The 20,563-nt window shown below is 36.4% G+C and overlaps 1 protein-coding gene across 1 annotated transcript in view; it reads left to right on the top strand.

The window, feature by feature from the left end:
• KCTD9 (potassium channel tetramerization domain containing 9) overlaps positions 1-20,563 on the top strand; it is a 54,064-nt gene that overhangs the window by 1,104 nt on the left and 32,397 nt on the right. Inside the window, exons 2-6 of the mRNA XM_080672617.1 lie at positions 9,954-10,075; positions 13,336-13,379; positions 17,755-17,851; positions 18,449-18,507; positions 18,708-18,836. Of these exons, the coding sequence (XP_080528743.1) occupies positions 9,954-10,075; positions 13,336-13,379; positions 17,755-17,851; positions 18,449-18,507; positions 18,708-18,836 (451 nt within the window). The remainder of the gene's footprint in view (positions 1-9,953; positions 10,076-13,335; positions 13,380-17,754; positions 17,852-18,448; positions 18,508-18,707; positions 18,837-20,563) is intronic.

Raw genomic sequence — 20,563 nt, 5'->3', positions numbered from 1 at the left:
CTCACTGTATTACTTGCCAGAATACTTTGTCTCCTGCATAATTTGGAAACATTGTAAATTTCTAAATAGTGTAATTGTGCCATGGTATAAGAAATGATTTTCCAACTTACTCTGCAGTTTTAAACATGCTCTAAACATGTGAACCACGTTGTAGTTTGTTGACTATAATTTTGTATTCTGGTCTTAGAGATTTAATACCCATATAAAACAGAACTGGCATAAATTCAAGTTTTTGAATTTTCATAAATGCTGCCTTAAAAGATGCTTCCCAAGATTTACATTATTACTGACAATTATTAACTTTTTTCTCAACCTGTTTTGTCTGTTAACTACATTCACAATCTAAAACTTATATTGTTACTAGAAGAAAGCTTTAGTATTTCCAAAGTTAAAATTGTAATGTCCTCAAAACGGCCTCTGCTGCACCTTTTCATCCAATCTCTCTGCTGTGTTATTCCATGAAAGACAAGATGTTTAGACCAAGCACAAGTATTTATGCTGTAAATTTCTTCTGTGTTAGTCTTGCCATATTATCTTTAATACACTTTTTAAGCTGTCCAGATTTGACTCGGTTAGATTTTTGGATTTAAATTTTATTTGCTTTAAAAATATTTTGCTAGAGAATCTCAAAAGATTGGAAAAACACATCTCAAATAACTAAAGGTCAATGTTTATATTAAAAATCATAAAAACCCAAATTGAAAAATATTAGTATGACTCAATATTAAAAATGTCATGCCATAATCTTTACTACTCAACTGGGAAAAACATTCTATGCCAAAGTTGTCAGTGTTTCCTCTCCTCTCCCTTCGGCTGATTAAAAATAAATGTATTAGAATTCTTTTATTTGACAAAAGAGAGCAGAATAATACATAACACCCTGCATTTTTACATATATAAAGTGACTGTATTTAGCCAGGATGGTATAATAATGACATGATGTTCATGAAGAACATGCTGGGGAAAAAAGCATTACTACAAAATAGAATTTGATTTTCCCATCCACCAATTGGAACATCTGTGTCACTTCCATTATCTTCTTATTTGTAGCTTGTATTTTTGTTTCCTGCTCTTCAGAATGTCAGTTGTTGTTTTTTCAAATAAGTTAATGTCCTATAAAGCTTATTCAGCGGTTGCCAGACAGGGCTATGAAGCCTGGGGTAGAGTCACTGCAGGGGACAAAATATGGTCATCATGACTTTTGTGTGTAATCTATAATAATAAGCGTAATATGCTAATTAGACCAGACAGCCAAACATCCTTCCAGAGGAAGCCGAGGCTGCGAGGGCCGAGCCCCTTGCACAAATTTCATGCATCGGGCCTCTAGTTAGTGAATAAACAAAGTGTAAATAGTGAACGTTTTGATGTGGAAGGGAGGACTGTGTATTCTCTAAAACAGTGCTTTCCCCAGTGAGATGCTGCACCACAGGCTGCACAAGAGGTTCCAGTGGAATTTAAGATTTACGGTTTTTACTTAAAAACATAAAATAATGTTAAAACTTTTTTTTCCACTCTGGAAAGACACAGATGCTTTCCGCCACCCAATGTGTCTGTGGGTCCCAAGTCTGAGAGAAGGGAGTGTGTTCAGGTGGGCAGCTTCTTCACTGGGTTGGTTCACTTTGGCATGTTGTGATGTATGGAAGCTATCAAGTACCAGGTTAAGATTCGTATTATCCATTTTTTTCACTAAATTAGCCCTCACCACAGTGCCAAGTGGCTTTAAAAGATTACTTCAAAGAATCGGCTGGTTGAAGACAGTATAATCCTGCAAGAACAAATAATGAGAAAATGGCAGCGCTGCCCCTTCTCCTTATATAAATTATGAGATTTCTTTTAATGGTGGATCTCTTTGGATCTGAGAAGTCAGAAAGTGCCAGATTTTAAAGAAGTCTGTTTGAACTCTTATTTAATAACTGCTATTAACAATAAGTGCTTCCTTAATTTGTACTATTTTTCTTTGAAATATTAGCCAGTGATAGAATGAGATCATCCCAATTAGTAAAACATTTAAAAATATTTTCCAGCACATGAAAATAAACCATTTCAGAATTTTTTTTAACTTCTTTTTTTTCATGTTTAAAGTCAGTTTGGTATTTGGCAAAATTTCACTAAATTTATGGATAAACATTTAGGAGATAATTACTGCAGTCAATAAAAGTCCTCATGTTGTTCAGGAAATCATATTCTTTGAATTTGAATTTTTTTAAATTGCCTTTCATCCTTTCCCCATATGCTCAGAATTCCCATTGTTCTCTTTTTATTATTCCATCTAATAGCTGGCGTTAAAATTAAAATGAGGACTCAGATACCTGAGTATAGCAAGTGGCTTCTGAGCAACCTTATGTCAATTCAAAGTTTCTGTATCTCTTGAACTAAGTTCAGAATATTCAGTCATGAGCTGTGCAAAGCATAGGTCTCTTGGGTACCTTATTCATTCAGCCGACACTAATAGAGTGCTGTCTTTGTATGGAGGCACCTTGCCAGGCTGCAGGCTTAGTGGGATGTGAAATAGAACTTAATTCTCTACTGATGTTTATAGTCTTGGTCCAGGAAGTAACTGTTTTCTTCTGGCTTTGCTATTAGGTCAGAAATATGTTGTTGATATTATATATCCAGATTTGAACCCATTATATTGTTAGAGTTGAAAACAGTTGAAAATCTATGTGAACTTTTGCTTATTGAAATCTAAATATTAATAAGAACCTTGTGAGGGCTTGCTCTTCAAGTTAAACGGTTTTAGAATATATTTAATGCATATAAAAGAATATAAAGAATATTCATATTCATAAAAATTAAAAGGCCAATAGTATAACAAATTTCAGTAAGCTTGACACTGACACACAACCCAAGAAATAGCTCATTACCAATAATTCAGTGTATTCATCCACTCCTTTCCCCCTGCCTATCCCATTTTCATGAATTTTGTATTTCTCTTTGCCATGCTTTTTTAATAGTATTTTTGTCACTTATGTATGTATAACTATAATATATATTTTTTGTTTGTCATTTTTGTGAAATATATCCTAATTTGGTATCTCATTGCATGTAGTCTTTTTGGAGTTGGCTATTAATATAATGTTTCTAAGATTCCATCCATAGTCACCCACATAGTGGTAGATTATTCATTTTTACTTCTTTGTATGAATATAAATATTTAAATATACTACCACAGTTTATCCATTATCCTATCAATGGACATTTGAATTGTTTATTTTCTTTATAGTTTGCTATTAAATTAACAGTGCTCTATGGATATGCATACACACACACACACACACACACACACACATATATACTGGTGTGTGTGTGTATATGTGTACATATGTATATAAATATGTTTGCATCTTGATACCCATGCAATCATTTTTCTAGGGCCATGGTTCACAGACTTTAGCATGCATTGGAATTACCTGGAGGAATTGAGAAAACACATTGCTGGACCCCACCCCCAAAGTTTTAGTGTTAGTAGGTCTGGGGTGGGACTAGGATTTGAGTTTCTAACATATTCCCATAGTTCCAGCTGCCTGTCTAGGGACTACACATTTGAGAACCACAGCTTCTATATATTTAAGTTGTAATTATTGAGTGTTAGGGTGTGTGAGTATTTTAATTTTACAAAATAGTGCCAAATTATTTTTCAATGCCATTGCATTAATCTATGTCCCACCAGCATTGCATAAACCTACCCATTGATCTACATCTTCTTCAACACTTGGTGTTTTCAGATTTTTTAATTTTTAATATTTTAGTAGATCAAATTATTTTTCAATGCCATTGCATTAATCTATGTCCCACCAGCATTGCATAAACCTACCCATTGATCTACATCTTCTTCAACACTTGGTGTTTTCAGATTTTTTAATTTTTAATATTTTAGTATTTGCCTTTTTGGTCTAGAGTTAATGTCATCTTTTTTAAAAATAAAATCATTTGAAATTTTTAAATGTATTCAACTGAAAGTGTAAGTAGAGTAAGTTGAGTTCTACATTAAGTTAGTAATTGTAATTGATTATTTGCATTAATTTAAATTGGCCTGCATAAATTAAACAAGTATTTATCAATTGTGTATTATGTAATAGATACTGTGGGGAATATAAAAATGGTTTAAATACATGTGCAGGTTTTAACTTTTGAATTTTACTAATATAGGTTACAATTTGAACATGGTATTTAAAGGCAAATTTAAAACTTACATTAAACTGAAAAGTCCTGCTATGTATAAAACACCATTTACTTTCTCAATTGATAGATAGCTTTCACTTGTCATAGGACCTGAAATTTAGAAGCGATTAAGTTAAATAGCAGTGTATTATAGTGGCCATAAACTTAAACAGATATGTTTCTCAATTTCCTCCATAGAGTGCTTTCATTCTAGGTATAGTATAGTGCCTAAGTTCGTAAAGTGACATGGAAATTTCAGGTCCACACTGGGGAGTATAATGCACATGAAGCAAATAACCATTATGATCATGACCATTTTACAAATGCTCAGCCTTTCTATGAGGACCAAAGTAAACTTAGTATATAACAATTAGAACACATATCCATGATATATACAAGATTTCCATTGCTGCTTTTTTCCAACAAAGTTGTTATATAAAGAAAGGTACATCATGTACTAGTCTGTTTGAATCTTTTTTAAACAGACTATTTTTAAATCTGATTTTCTGATTCATTTATATAAAAGCTTTAGAATTTTAGTTTTATAAATTCAATATAATTTGTTAGTATGCTCAAGAGTCATACTAGCTCAGCCAGCATGGCTCAGTGGTTTGAGCACCGACCTATAAACCAGGAGGTCACCGTTCGGTTCCTGGTCAAGGCACATGCTGGGTTGCAGACTCAATCCCCAGTGTGGGGGCATGTAGGAGGAAACCAATCAATGATTCTCATCATTGAAGTTTTTATCTTTCTCTCCCTCTCCCTTCCTCTCTGAAATCAATAAAAGTATTAGGAAGGAAAAAAAAAAGAGTCAAACTAAAGTGATCTAGTTAAAAAAAAAAATGCCAAAAATCCCCTCCAAGTGAAAAACAGGTATATTAGTCCAATTTAAGGGGCATTTTCAAATTTACAGAATTATTATTTGCATTAATTTAAATTTCATTTTCTCTAGTTGATGGCCCTTTGCTTATTTTATTTAAAGGAAATTGTCAATTGCTAGATTGTCAACTGCAAAAAATAATTTTTATTTCTAAAGCAAGTGCAGGGTAGGGAACATCTGGCCCTTGGGTCCCGCAAAATCATTTGCTCTGATCCAGCCAAGGCATTAGGGTGAGTTAATTAAATGTTTGATCAAATATAGCAGGCTAATATTTAAGTTAATAATTTTGTATGGGCCGAAACCGGTTTGGCTCAGTGGATAGAGTGTCGGCCTGCGGACTGAAGGGTCCCGGGTTCATTCTGGTCAAGGGCATGTACCTTGGTTGCGGGCACATCCCCAGTGGGAGGTGTGTAGGAGGCAGTTGATCGATGTTTCTCTCTCATCAATGTTTCTAGCTCTCTATCCCTCTCCCTTCCTCTCTGTAAAATATCAATAAAATATATTTAAAAAAATAAATAAATAAATAATTTTGTATGGCCCAAGAATCTATACTAATAAAAGGGTAATATGCAAATTGGTCACGACACTCTCACAGTAACAACCGAACAGCAGGCTGCGTGGGGCGACCAGGTCGGCAGGGGGGTTAGTGAGGGACGACCAAACGACTGACCAGCAGGCTGCATGGGGCAACCAGGCCGGCAGGGGGGGCAGTGAGGGGCAACCAGGCCGGCAGGGGGGGCAGTGAGGGGCAACCAGGCCAGTAGAGGGGTCAGTGTGGGGTGACCAGGCCAGCAGAGGGGGGCAGTGAGGGGCGACCAGGCCAGCAGGGGGGGGCAGTGAGGGGCGACCAGGCCATCAGGGGGGTACTAAGGGGCTACCAGAGTGGCAGAGGGGGACAGTTGGGGTGACCAGGCCAGCAGGGGTGGCAGTTAGGGGCGATCAGTCTGGCAGGCAGAGGCGCTTAGGGGTGATCAGGCTGGCGGGGGGGGGGGGGGCAGTTAGGGGTAGGCAGGCAGGCAGGTGAGCAGTTAGGAGCCAGCGGTCCCGGATTGTGAGAGGGATGTCCGAGGGGTCCCAGAATGGAGAGGGTCCAGGCTGGGCTGAGGGGGACCCCGCCCCATTCATGAATTTCATGCACCGGGCCTCTAGTGATGTTATAAATATCCACATAGTCCATGGCAGAAAAAAGGTTCCCCACCCCTGATCTAGAACAATGGCAACCTCAAATAAATTATAACTTTTGCCCTTTATTAAATCAGTAACACAAGTTCATTGTAACAGATCTGGAAAACAAAAGTTCATAAGAAAATAAGTCAACCATAGTTCCATTATCCAAAGACAGCCACTTTCAGTAATTTTATGAATATCACTTTAGAATTGCATTTATTCTATATACTTTGTGTTTCAATTTTAATCATCAGTGGAAAAGACAAATAAATATAACTGACACACAAATAAGGCATGTCCCAGTTCAACATCTGAAAGCAATGAAAATTTCATTCAACATTTAAGAAATATTTGTCAAAGGCCTACTATAAGCCTGGTGGTGTAACATTTAATCTAGTGGATCCTTCTTTTTAAACTGGCTGTGGTTATTTTTCTGGCTTCAAAGAGGAGGGTAGCGCTTTGGGCTAAACTTGAGTGCTGCTCATCAGCATCCCAGGGGATAGTTGGTCACCTGTATTCAAAGAATGCATAAAAACTTTTTATAAATTAAAACTTTTTAATCAACCCTTTACAGTCTAGACAGAAAGTCAGATCAGAAAATATTTTAGTCAAATGATAAATTGTGTTTAAAGTATATTAGGGTTGATTTAAATGATAATGAAGTAAAAGTTAAACTGAATTGAAATCATGCAATGTTTGTCCTTTTATTGTCTGGTTTATTTCACTTAGCATAGTGTTTTTCAGATTCACCCATGTTGTAGTATTATTATTTTTGCAACATACAAGGAAACTCATGTTGTGCTTTGATTGCCCTGAGAATTGCATAACTCTATACATGGTATTTTTCCTGTCTTAAAATCAAATTTGACTTCAATGGGGAAGAAAGGAAAGAAGGCAGCTACTCAACCCTCCAATATAAAACAGGTTCTTTCTTTGTTGCTGTGAATTGCTATGGCATGGTCAAGCCTAACATAATTAAAATAGATATTTCTTTGTTCTTAATTTTCCTCTGCTCTTTGGAACAGCACTATCCAATAGAAATATCTGTGATGGTCGAACTATTCCATACCTGTGCTATTCAACATGGTAACCACTAGCCAATGTGGCTTTTGAGCACAGAAATACAGAAATGAATTAAAACATTTAAATATTAAAAACCAAAAGGAACTGGGTGAGGAGAGGCAAGAGAGGGAAAGGAATTCGAGTTTCTTGGGAAGGAAGGGCTAGTGTGACAGATGAACTGACTTTTAACTTTTAATTAATTTTAATAGGTTAAAATTTAAATAGCTTCTGTAACTAGTGGCTTCTAAATTTTTAAAGCAGGTGGGTGGCCTTTATTTTCATTAGGAGACAACTGACGCATAGGAAAAATACGTATAATCAATCATGGAAATAGAAAACAATTTAATTTTGTATTTTTAAAAAAGTCATATAAAATGTATGTTCTACTATTTAAATTAAATACAAGTGCTTTATATACACAGATGCATGAAATTTGCATCCATTTTATGCCAATTGAGAGAGAAGGGAAAAGAAATGCTTGAAGAGAAAGTTGATGTTAGGGTTAGGAGGGGATAATGTCAGGCTAAATAAAGCCATGTAAAGATGTACAAGAAGCAGCGTTAAAAAGAGGAGAAGTAGAAAGACCTATCTAGAAAATTCTTAGCATAACAGCTGAGACAAGGATGTTAATGTTGAAAAGGAGGGTTTTCTTACTTGCCACCCATAGCACTTTCCAGACTGTAAAAGTTGGTTTGCATTTCCTTTGGTCAATCTCTTGCTCCTTTGCATTTTTTAATTCTTTTTTCTGTTTACTCTCTTCACACCATGTACACATGCCTTATGCAGTTTATTTCTCTTCCTTTTCTCCCAGGAACATGTATCTGCCATAAAGGTGAGATTTCCTGGCTCTGTTACAGATGTGAAAAATGATAGGAAATGTGAGGGACACATTTTATTCAAGCTTTCATTTATGGTGTGTCTGCTCTGTGCAAGTGCTTTGGATTATTATTTTTTATTGTGGAAAAATAGAATATTGAAATTAACATTTTAGCCATTTTTAAGTGTACAATTCATTAGTATTATGTACATTCACAATGTATATAACCTCACCACTATATTTCCAAATATTTTTCATCATCCTAAACAGAAACTCTGTATTGATTAAGCAGTGACCCTCCATTTCCCACTCTGCCCTGATAACCTTTATTCTACTTTGTCTCTATGAATTTGCCTGTTCTAATTACCTCATATAAGTGGAATCATACACTGTTTGTCCTTTTATTGTCTGGTTTATTTCACTTAGCATAATGTTTTCCAGATTCACCCATGTTGTAGTATTATTTTTATGGCTGAATAATATTCCACTCTATGTATATACCACATGCTCTTTATCCATTCATCTGTTTATGGATGCTTGGGTTGTGCATTATTTTAATAATTCACATAGTCCCCTTTAAATTGTGCTTGCCTACAACCCTTCCCCCAAATGCTCCAGCTTGGAACAATTACCTGTTTTTTTATCCTTATGATACAAGAGGCAACAGTTGGAATCTGAGTACTCCGCTATTGAAAGATTGCATGCTGCTAGATTAGCAAACAACTCCCTTCATATCCAGCTATTAACTTCATTTATTTAACTAAAAATTCAGTGTCTACTATACTCCAGTCACCAGTGAGCAAAGGACCAGCCCGGTTCTCGTTTCATATGGCACATTTATCCAATATCCTGTGGGAACTCAATTGGCTATAAATGCTTATGTTCAGCTCCTCACCTCCTTTTTTTCATAACATTCAGAAATCCTAACTGATAGGGGTACAACTGTACAACTCAGCTGCTGGGAATCCATAGTTACAATTAGGACTGGAACAAGAAATTCACTTCATGTAGAGATTTTCAACCCCCTACCTAAGCAATTACATATACCTCACACATACATCAGACTACTTGATTGAACGCAGGACCGACCAGTTCAGCTGGACAGATCAAACCCAGCTGCTTGCTGTATTTAGAATGTTCGCTGAAGTCTGGCTTTTATAAAATAAGTAGTTATTGAGGAATTAAATGAGGTGGGAAGTTGTTACCTTTCATATGGCAGTTGATGTAATAAATGTTATAATAAACAGCAGTAAATCATTCCTATCTATAATAATAAAAGGGTAATATGCTAATTAACTGGACAGCATAACGACCTCGGGGCTGCTGCTGCAGGGGCCGAGGCGGCAGCCAGCCCCTTGCACAAATTTTGTGCATCAGGCCTCTAGTTTTTTAAATAAACCATTCCTATAGCAAAAGAATAATGTAAAAACATTATAAAGATTTAATAGGTCTCAGGCACTTTGCTAAGCTCTTAACTATGCATTAGCTCATTTCATTCTCATGACAACCTTCTGATGTAGGTGGGACAATTTTCTTCATTTCTAGGTAAAGCAACAGAAGCATAAAGAGGTTAAATAATTTGTCTCAAGTCGACAGGCAGCATAACTGGAGCACTATTTAACATACCTTAAGATTATAGTTTGCTTTTAGTCAGACAATTTCTGATTTTCTAGTTTTAGATTTCAGCAATATTAGGCACTCAGTAAACATTTGTCTTAGAAGAAAAAGGAACACTCAAGAACCTCTCAATATCTCCTTTTACACAATAATCTCATTTTAGTCCAGTTTATAATGTGATAATTTATGATTTATGAGTGATGAAATTCATTATGCAAATTGTTCAAATGAATCTGGTGTGTTTTACAGGTGGTCGCTGTATATGGAACTTTATCTGATTTACTCTCTGTGGCCAGCAGTAAACTTGGCATAAAAGCCACTAGTGTGTATAATGGGAAAGGTGGACTGATTGATGATATTGCTTTGATCAGGTAAATTTCGCTTTTTATAAACTTTCCACTCTGTGCTCTGAGCTTCTTGGTGCTATGCTAGTTGCCTGACGCAATGGTTTAATCACTGTTACAGAGTTCAGGATTTTGGCAAGTGATTGCCTACTATTTGTTCTTTGGAATTTAAATCATTTGAACTTAGGGTGTATTGATCAGATAGAAAATCCTCAGTACATTCCAATATATTAATAGTCTCTCTGCATAGTTCATATATGGTTATGAGGAATTTCTTTATGGCACTAGAAATGAATCTAATAAGACATGCATTTTTAATGTTAGAAATCTGCCCTAGCTGGTTTGGCTCAGTGGATAGAGCATCATTCTGAAAGGTCCAGGGTTTGATTACGGTCAAGGGCACATGCCTGGGTTGCAAGCTCTATCCCCAGTAGGGGGCATGCAGGAGGCAGTCAATCAATGATTCTCATCATTGATATTTCTATCTCTCTCTCCTCCCTTTCTCTCTGTAATCAATAAAAAAAATATATTAAAGTAAAAAAGAAATCCAATTCAACTCTTTAATTTTATGTTCCTCTGCTTATTGTTCACTTGGTTTCCTAAGAATGCTTTGAATTTTATAAATATCACAAATATTTATAAACTAGAGACCCAGTGCACGAATTCGTGCACCAGTGGGGTCCCTCGGCCTGGCCTGCAGGATCGGGCCTAAACTGGCTCTCTGACATCCCCCGAGGGGTCTTGGATTGTGAGAGGGGACAGGCCAGGCCAAGGGACCCCACCAGTGCACGATCGGGGCTGGGGAGGAACACGGGAGGTTGGCCAGCTGGGGAGGGACCATGGGAGGGCTCCAGAGTGTGTCCAGCCCATCTCGCTCAGTCCCAATTGGCCAGACCCCAGCAGCAAGCTAACCTACCGGTTGGAGCGTCTGCCCCCTGATGGTCAGTGCACGTCATAGCGAGTAGTTGATCAGCCTTAGCATATCATTAGCATATTACACTTTGATTGGTTGAATGGATTACTGGACAACCGGACACTTAGCACTTTTATTATATCTACACTAATAAAAGAGAAAGATGTAAATTGACCGTACCTCCATGACGCCCACCAGCCCATCAGGAGTGAGTATGCAAACTAACCCAACAACCATGGCAGGTTAATTTGCATACGCAGGCGCAGAGCGAAGACTGAAGACTGGAGCCTGAAGACGACTGAAGACTGAAGAGGCTTGGCTTCTCCGCTGCAGCTAGAGCGAAGGCCTGGGTCCTGGGTGCCGGAGGAAAACCGGTGCCGGCAGCCAGGGGAAGGAAGGCCTATTGCATGAATCTTTGTGCAATGGGCCTCTAGTAGGATTATAAATATTCATTACTTTGGTGAAAATTTGCTAAGCAGAGTTAACTCATCAGTGATCTACCACAATAGTGGGTTTTGCTTGGTTTGCTTTTTGGTTCAGTTTTTTTTTTTCTTTTTATTAAATATATTTTTATTGATTTCAGAGAGGAAGGGAGAGGCGGGGAGAGAGAGAGAGAAAAAAACATCAGTGATGAGAGAGAATCATTGATTGGCTGCCTCTTGCACACCCCACACTTGGGATCGAGCCCACAACCCAGGCATGTGCCCTTGACAGAATCAAACTTGGGACCCTTCAGTCTTCAGACCGATGCTCTATCTACTGAACCAAACCAGCTAGGGCTTGGTTCAGTATTTAAAATATCCCAGGCAGAATTATCTCTTTAAAACAAGTATCTAGTTTACCTCATCCCATCCTCATAGGATCATAGAATTTTGAGGCTTAACAAATATGGAAAGGGAATACAAATTACTGACAATGTGCCAGTTATGTCAGAGTTGCTTTGCCCACATTATCTCATTTCACTGGCAAAGCATGGGGTTTTTAAAAAAATTGATGGAGTGAGCCCTGGCCAGTGTGGAGCGTTGTCCCATACACTAAAAGGTTGTGGGTTCAATTCCTGGTCTGGGCACATACCTAGGTTTTGGGTTTAATCCCCAGCTGGGGCACGTACAGAAGGCACCCAATTGATGTTCTCGGTCACATTGATATTTCTCTCTCTCTCTTTTTCTCCTCTCCCTCCCCCCTTCCCCTTTCTCTAAAGTCAATAAGCATATCCTCATATCCTGGGGTGAAGATTAAAAGAAAATTGATGGAGTGAAAAGAATATGCTCTACATTATAATAGTATACAAAGCTTAATTTTCATTTAAATTTAGGTCATAATGACTTTTCAATATAATATACTTCCTTTGAAGTTAATAACTTCTAGTCCCTTCATTTTATAAATTAAAAAACTAAACATCTGAGAAAATAACTATCCAGGCCATACAGTTACTAGCTGATTTTTGTTAGAGAAGAAAACAAATTTTCATACTAGTCTTAATAAGTTAACTGGCATTGTGAGCAAGTAGAAAAGGTTATAAATTTAAAAGATACATATTTAAAATCCAAATAAAATAGGAGAATTTCTTAGTTTTTCAGTATCTATCTTCCACATTCCATTTTTATGCATAAATGAGTCACATTGTTGAATGATTTCTTAAAAAGACTTCGCTTATAAGAAAAATTCAGTGTGTTCCTATAATGTTTTATAGGAAATAAAAATTTCTGCAACATAGAGGGTCATGAGCCTTCCGAACTATAAAATATATACCTGTTTAATAATTTGTGGGTCATAGAACAATCTGGTAACTTACTTATAGTAATGGTGGGATGGGTTGGGGCAGGAAGGAGGATATCACTGATAATCCAGGACTTCGGATTATGTGCAGTCATTTACATATGCGGGGGTGGGGGTGTATAGTAGTTACTTTCATATATTCTTCCTAAATTTAATACAAAAATTTATTTTCCTTTCCAAAGCACAAAACAGCGGATAATATAGGAGAAAACCCCAGTAATTTATTTAGGATTACAGAATTAAAATAAAAAAGAAGAATTGGCTAGGGCTTTAATCATATCCTTTGAACATAACAGTGTATTCTTCAATTGATAAGAAAGCTTAATTTTAATAATCTGTATAGTGGGTTTTGTTTTGTTGACTTGTTTTTCATTTCAAAAGTACTTTCATGTGCTAGATCTTACTTGAACTTAAATCCAAGGATAGTTAAGTGTGTATATAGGAGGTGTTTAGCAAAGAAAGCACTGGAAATTTATGTAGTCCATTTTGCAAACTGTCTTCTACATAATTCTAAGGAACAGTTCCTGTATTAAACAGATAATTCATGTGATTTCTGGACTTTGATGGTACCTTTTTAAATTTTTATTTCCCTCAGGGATGATGATGTTTTGTTTGTGTGTGAAGGAGAGCCATTCATTGGTAAGTGACTTCCTTAAAAGCCAATTTTGTCTGCCAAAATAAAAAAGATAAAATTACATGTTTTACATGGCTTAACATTAAAAAATATTTTGTGATAGGATTCAAATCTTCATACCTGTTTTGATTCTGCATTGGGTGTGTGTGTTAAGTAAATGTTTAATTTGAATTGTATGATCATATTTAGTATAAGTACCTTATCTTGTACATGCCTTTAAAATGCTCTGGATGTGTACACATTCATTAAATATGACATTATAGGGTACTTTTGATTTTAGAAATTATAATTGTTTTGAAGTTTTCTCTTTCATAGTAGTTGTGACAATTTCTATAAGTGTTATGTTACGTATTTTTAAGCATGTATTGCTGCAAAAGTAACGTTTGACAATCCTTCATAGTGGTCAAATCAGATCAGTCAAAAATTACTTGGTATCAAACACACACACTTGCACACGTACACACTGCCCTTTGATTCAGAAGAAAGCGTCTACAGTTGTATTAGGCTTAAATACAGTAAATATTCTTAGCAAGTAGTTGATATATTTAGTTCCACTCAATCAAACTCTGAAAGTTTAAGAATGTTTTTTAAGCCATCGCAGTAACTGTACTTGGTGAGTAGAGGTAGATCTCAGGATCATCGCACTGGTAGTTGCCCACTTAGAAGTAAGTGCATACTCTTCTCCATCTCCACTTGGCAGCAAAAAATTTTTTCTGATCTTCTATTACCCATTAGCCTAACAGAGTGATTGGCAGGCAGTGGTCATATAATTGGTTCATTGCATACATACAAACAAAATAAAAAGTGATCAATTAGTGTATATTGTTATTTCATCCCTATGAATCTTTGGATTTAAAAATATTTGGTATCTTTATTTTCATCCTCTGCATTAATTGATATCTGGATTATCCTACTTTGGGCCAGTGGAAACCTCTTCAAATCTTTTAACGCAACCTCATTAGTCTATTATAGCTCCCTTAGATCTGGAATAACAAGGTGTTCATCTTATACTTCTCCTGTCATAGATCCTGATCAATGTTTTCTGTAAGAAGCCTTGATTTCTTTTATTTTATTTTATTTTTAATACTAGAGGCCCAGTGCATGAAATTCGTTCACGGGTAGGGTTCCTAGGGTTGGCCCATAATTAGGGTCGATCAGGTTCCCTGCCTCCCCGCCTCCTCCTTCCCTCGCCTCCCACTCACTGCCACCACATGGTCCCTCTTTCCCCCTTCGGCCCTCCCCCCCCCCCCCCGCCTCCCTGCTTCCTTCTTCCCTCACTCCCTCAGTGCCCTGCTGCTGCCACTGGTCACCTGCCATGTTCCGCGCCACCCCCTGGTGGTCAGTACACATCATAGCGAGTGATCAAACTCCCGAGAAGGCACTTTGCATATTAGCCTTTTATATATATAGATATATAGATATTTTTATTGATTTCAGAGTGGAAGGGAGAGGGAGAGAGAGAGAGATAGAAACATTGATGAGAGGGAATCATTGATGGACTGCCTCCTGCACACCCCTTAATGGGGATGGAGCCTGCAACCTGGCATGCACCCTTGACCAGAATCAAACCAGGGACCCTTCAGTCCACAGGCCAGCACTCTATCCACCAAGCCAAACCAGCTAGGGCCTTGATTTCTTTTAGTGAGAAATATCATCTCAAGACACAATCTGGGTGCTAGGGAGGCTCATTGTTATTGGGTTTATCATTGTTACTAGGGTTTTTGGTAGACAGAGTTAGAAATACATAGCTAGCCAGAGATAAAATTTATATATAATATACACTACCTTTTATGTTTATAAAGCTTTACATATAATATATAGAGAGGTTATCTCATGGATTCATGCTAATACTTACAATTTATAATCAGGAAAATAAGATATTTATTTAACTTCTATCTTATATCTCCTTTCTATCATATCAGTAATCTTTTTTTTGTGTGTTTTTTTTTTTAAATATATTTTATTGATTTTTTACAGAGAGGAAGAGAGAGAGGAATAGAGAGTTAGAAACATCGATGAGAGAGAGACATCGATCAGCTGCCTCCTGCACGCCCCCTACTGGGGATGTGCCCGCAACCCAGGTACATGCCCTTGACCGGAATCGAACCTGGGACCCTTCAGTCCGCAGGCCGACGCTCTATCCACTGAGCCAAACCAGTCAGGGCCATATCAATAATCTTGATTTTTCAGGGACATTGAGAATGATAGAATAATAATGTCACATAATTACTCATTTACTTCATCCCCCATAAAACACATAAATGTGTCAGTAAAAATCTCAATACTTTCATTACCAATAAGAATGCTGAAGACAGTTAAACATTTTTTACATATCTTCATTCCTTTCTCCCCTTAAAAAATAATTGTATTTCTTCTACATTGTCAAAATATATATCTACTATATACTATATGCTCTCCTTTCAAACTATCTCTTAGTTTTACTCTTCAAGTGTATTTAATTTTTACCTCAATTCCTTATGTTCATGCCTCCAATGGTTGTCTGAAACTTGTTCTCCAGTAAATTCCTTACAAACAAGTTGTGAGAACAATGTTCTATGACATCTTGCATGATAATAAGTATTTTGGTTTCTACACTTTCAAGTCAGTTGGGCCCTGGACAGTAGCTTAGTTGGTTATAATGTCATCTTGATACACCAAGGTTGCAGGTTCAATCCCCTGTCAGGCACATACAAGAATCAACCAATGAATGCATAAATAAGTGGAACAACAAATTGATGTTTTTGTTTCTCTCTCTCTCTCTCCCCCCTTCCCTTCTCTCTCTAAAAGTCAATAAGTAAATAACATTTTTAAAGTTAGTTTGACTGGATATAATATATGTCAAAACTTAAATTGTAAATTTTAATAATGTGTAGTTTATTGTATATCAATTATGATTCAGTGCAGCAGTTAAAAAATACTTGGTCCACACATTTTCTTACTTTAAATATCTGAAATATGTTACTCCATTTTATTCTGGCTTAAAATATTTGTGTCAAAAAATTTCTGGTCTTTCATAAGTGATTATTTTTCCTAAATCATTCAAATGTTCAGTCTCTTCCTTTAAAATACAGTGATTATAGTAGACGTTTTGTGGATGTTCTGGGTTTTTCTGAATTGTTTCTTTCTGATACATGGTGAGCCCTTTTAATATGTAGTTTCAAATCTTTTTCATTTCATAAAAGTTTTCTTGAAGTTTATATTACATATTTATTTTGTTCCCTGCCTAATCTTCCAGGACTCCTATTGTATGTATGTTGCATCTTGAATATTTACCTAATATATTTGAAATTTTCTATTAAATCCTTTTCATTTCTTTATTTTTTATTTTTAAAACTTTTCCCTTTTGCATCTTTTATTTCCCTTAAGACATTGTCTTTTGTGTTTATTGACTCCTGTGTATGTTCTAGTTTAATCTTCATTTCCAAAATTTTTCTTTTTATTTCCAATTATCTTCTGAGTTCTCTCACTTCATTTCTGAATTTTATAATTCTGATTTATGTTATTCTTTTATATCTTGTATTATTCATTTCTTTTTGCATGTTTTGGAATATTAGATTATAGTTTTTAATCTATTTTGTAGGCATTTCTTTCTGGCACTTTCATTGTCTATAAGAATGTAATTCTTATTCTCTTAAAAAATTTTATGTGGAATTTTTCTCAGTCCTTTTTTGTTGCTCAGTTTTATGTGAAGTTAGTGTTCTTTAACTTGTGAAGGGAGGACTGACTTAGGAAATTTTTTCTCATTTAATGGCTCTAGAGTTCCCTTTTCTGTGTTTTTTTTGTGAAGTGTTTAAAAAAATGAAACTCACCTTCTCATATGTTCTGGTTCTTTAGAATGTAGAACCTTTATGACTTCCATCTGTAATCCTTTTTTTTTTTTTTTGGTCTCTATTCCATTCAACCTGGATTCTTTTCCCAACATCTTATCTGCAGTTTGGGACTTTGTCCTGAAAGGGAGTTTTGGCCAGTAGGTTCTGAGAGTTCATTTCCAGCTTCTTAAGATCTTACTGCAAACTCCTTGAATCACTGATGGTAGGAGTGGGCATACCCCTCCTATTTTCAGTCTATTTCTCAAATGGACTTGCTGAGCTTTGAAGTGAATATTTGTGGATTCCTTTGGATTCTTAGGTTCATCGGGTACTCTGTTTTTTCTCTCAGCTTCTTCCTGCACAGATGCTAATACCATGCTGCTCTCTTCCTGTCAGTGTTGATGGGAATACCTTATCATCTAGTTTTGATTTAGATGTTGTCTATGGGTATGGGTTTTGTTGTCCTTGTAGTTCTGTACACTTTTATGTGTGTTTTTGGTTTTAAAAATCATGCTATTGCCATCTCCCCAAATACTGATTAAATTTATTATTTTCTACTTGTTCTCTCTAGATCCTCAGACAGATTCTAAACTGCCTGAAGGGTTGTCAGGATCTCACACAGACTGGCTTACATTAAATGTTGGAGGGCGGTACTTTACAACTACACGGTAGGTGCGTGTGCATGTGTGTAACTGTGTGTCGGGGGGCACTATATATCATTTGTTCTTCAGTTTACTGATTTCCTTAGAATATATTGAAATGCTACTTAAATATACTGTGTTATTACAAACTATTTTTTAGAAAGTTTATTTTAAAGAAAAGAGAAGAAAAATGATTCACAAATCATTCCAGAGAAAGCATGAATTAGTATTGTGGAACATGCTTTTTAGATATTCAATAATACATACGCAATGCAAGTAAAAATTAACAATATTAAAATTCATAGAGACTACAACTGCTTATAGTAAAGGTATAGGAAAAATAAGTTTAGATCAAGAATATTGTGATATAATAGCTTACAAGATGGATAGAATTTTTTTTAAAAAAGGAAACTAAAACAATATATAAGTCAAAGGAAGTGCCAGAGTAGAAGAGATTTTGATAAATGGCAACTTACTGCACATTTTTGTTTCCCAGCATCACTCCTACCAGGTTATAGCATGCATCTTTTTGAGAGAACAGCTGGGATCGAGTATACTCTTGACTTAAATATGTTTGTTTATAAAGACAAATGGAGAAATCAATTTTTTTCCCTGAATTCTTAGGAGCACTTTAGTGAACAAAGAACCTGACAGTATGCTGGCCCACATGTTTAAGGACAAAGGTGAGTGCAACATAGGATTTTTACATTTTGTGTGATCTATTTGTATTGACTTTATATCTTTTGTCCTTCTTTACTTTTTAATGATAGCAATATTTTTACACTAGAAAAAACTTACTGTTGCATTCCACAATTTTCCTTCCATAAATTTCTAACCTTTTTTTTCATTATGGGGGACTTCCTTCATTTTAATGGTGACACAGGTGTCTGGGGTAATAAGCAAGATCATAAAGGAGCTTTCTTAATTGACCGAAGTCCTGAGTACTTTGAACCTATTTTGAACTACTTGCGTCATGGACAACTCATTGTAAATGATGGCATTAATTTACTGGGTGAGTTTTTAGTATAATTCTTCACACTTTTGTAAGTTTATAATTTTTATTGTTTTCACTTGCTTAGTAAGTTAGTATATTTTCATAAAGTGAAAATATATCTAAATGTTTTACTTGTACAGTTGACCCTTAAATAACACGTGTTTGAACCGCCCGGACCTCTTATACATGGCTTTTTTTTTTTTTTTTTTTTTTAATAAATAGCATACAGTTGGCCCTCCCTATCTTCAGGTTTTACATCAAGTTTTTTTTTCTAAACCTCACCTGAGGATATTTTTCCCATTGCTTTTAGATAGAATGGGAGGAAGAGAGTGGAAGGGGAGAGGAGAAAAGAGAGAGAAACATCAATGTAAGAGAAACATCGATGTGAGAGAAGCACATCCATTGGTTGCCTCCAGTACACACCCCAAATGGACTGGGGAATGAACCCACAATCCAGGTACATGCCCTTGACTGGGAATCAAACCCATCGCCGTTTAGTGTGCTAGCCGATGCTCTAACCAGTGAGCACACTGGCCAGGGCATCAACAATATTTTTAATGTGCAGTTGAGAATACCCAGATGCAGAGGGCCAACTGGATGTATTGTTCTGTGCCATTTTTTATAAGGGACTTGAGCATCAATAGATTTTGGTATTTGTTGGCGTCCTGAAACCAGTTTCCCACAGATACCAAGAACAACTGAACTTTTGGGGGAGTCAGAAATTATATGCAGATTTTTGACTGTGTGGGAGTTGACACCCCTAATCCCCATTGTTCAAAGGTCAACTGCATATGAGTATATATAACAGTGATTTTCAACCTTTTCATCTCATGATACACATAAACTAATTACTAAAATTCTGCAGCTCACCAAATAAAATATTTTTTGCCAGTCTTAAAAAAAGGAGGTATAATTTTGATTCATTCACACCTGATGGCTATTGTTGTGTTGGCTGATGTCATTTTTTTAATGTGACAATCTAAGAAAAAAGAAGTCAGGTAGTGCATGTTTTAAAATTCTAGCAGCATACCAGTGTGCCTCTTGTGGAACACCTGTATGACACAGCACATGGGTTGAAAATCACTGATATATTGGTATAGAAATAGATATAGGCACAGGTAGATAGTCTTGTGGAAAGTCTCTCCGAGTGCGTTTTGAGTTTTAAAAATAACACTCATCAAAACTTCCAGTCAAGATGGAGGAGTAGGTAAATGCTGTAGTCACCATCTCTCACAACTGTAACTGGACAACCAAGGGGTCTGTGTTTCCTGTCACTGCTTGAGCCAATTAAGCAGAGATAGGGTTGAATCATATATGAGCGTTTATTCCAATAATGCCAGCAGTATGGGAGAGCAGCAGGTCATCCACAAAAATCTGTTCTGCCTCTCCCCATAAGCCAACTGCTTATTTTGGGTAGAAGGACAAAGATTACATGTAAAGGCATGGGAAAGTAGGCAAGGTATAATCATTAAAGATTACAAGCCATGGGTGCTGGGGAGTGTGGCAGAGGGCGGGTGTGCTGGGACCAGATTACAGATAATGGGGGGCTGGAGGTTGTAAAGAGCAGGTGCCTCTGGGACTAGATTGTTTCAGCCACAAGGTTGTAAATCTTTCCATAACGATAGGCAGTTCTTGTGACAGGAGGATGGACTGCATTCTTATGTTAGCTCCCATGTCCCAGGGTGTACAACTCCCAGCCAGGTTAGAATGTCCTTTCTTTAATCAGAACAAAACAATCATGGTTA

This window comes from Plecotus auritus (assembly GCF_963455305.1).
Source record: "Plecotus auritus genome assembly, chromosome: 6".
Lineage (NCBI taxonomy): Eukaryota > Metazoa > Chordata > Mammalia > Chiroptera > Vespertilionidae > Plecotus > Plecotus auritus.
The sequence above is the reverse complement of the archived record's forward strand: the minus strand, read 5'-3'. Positions and strand labels throughout refer to the sequence as shown.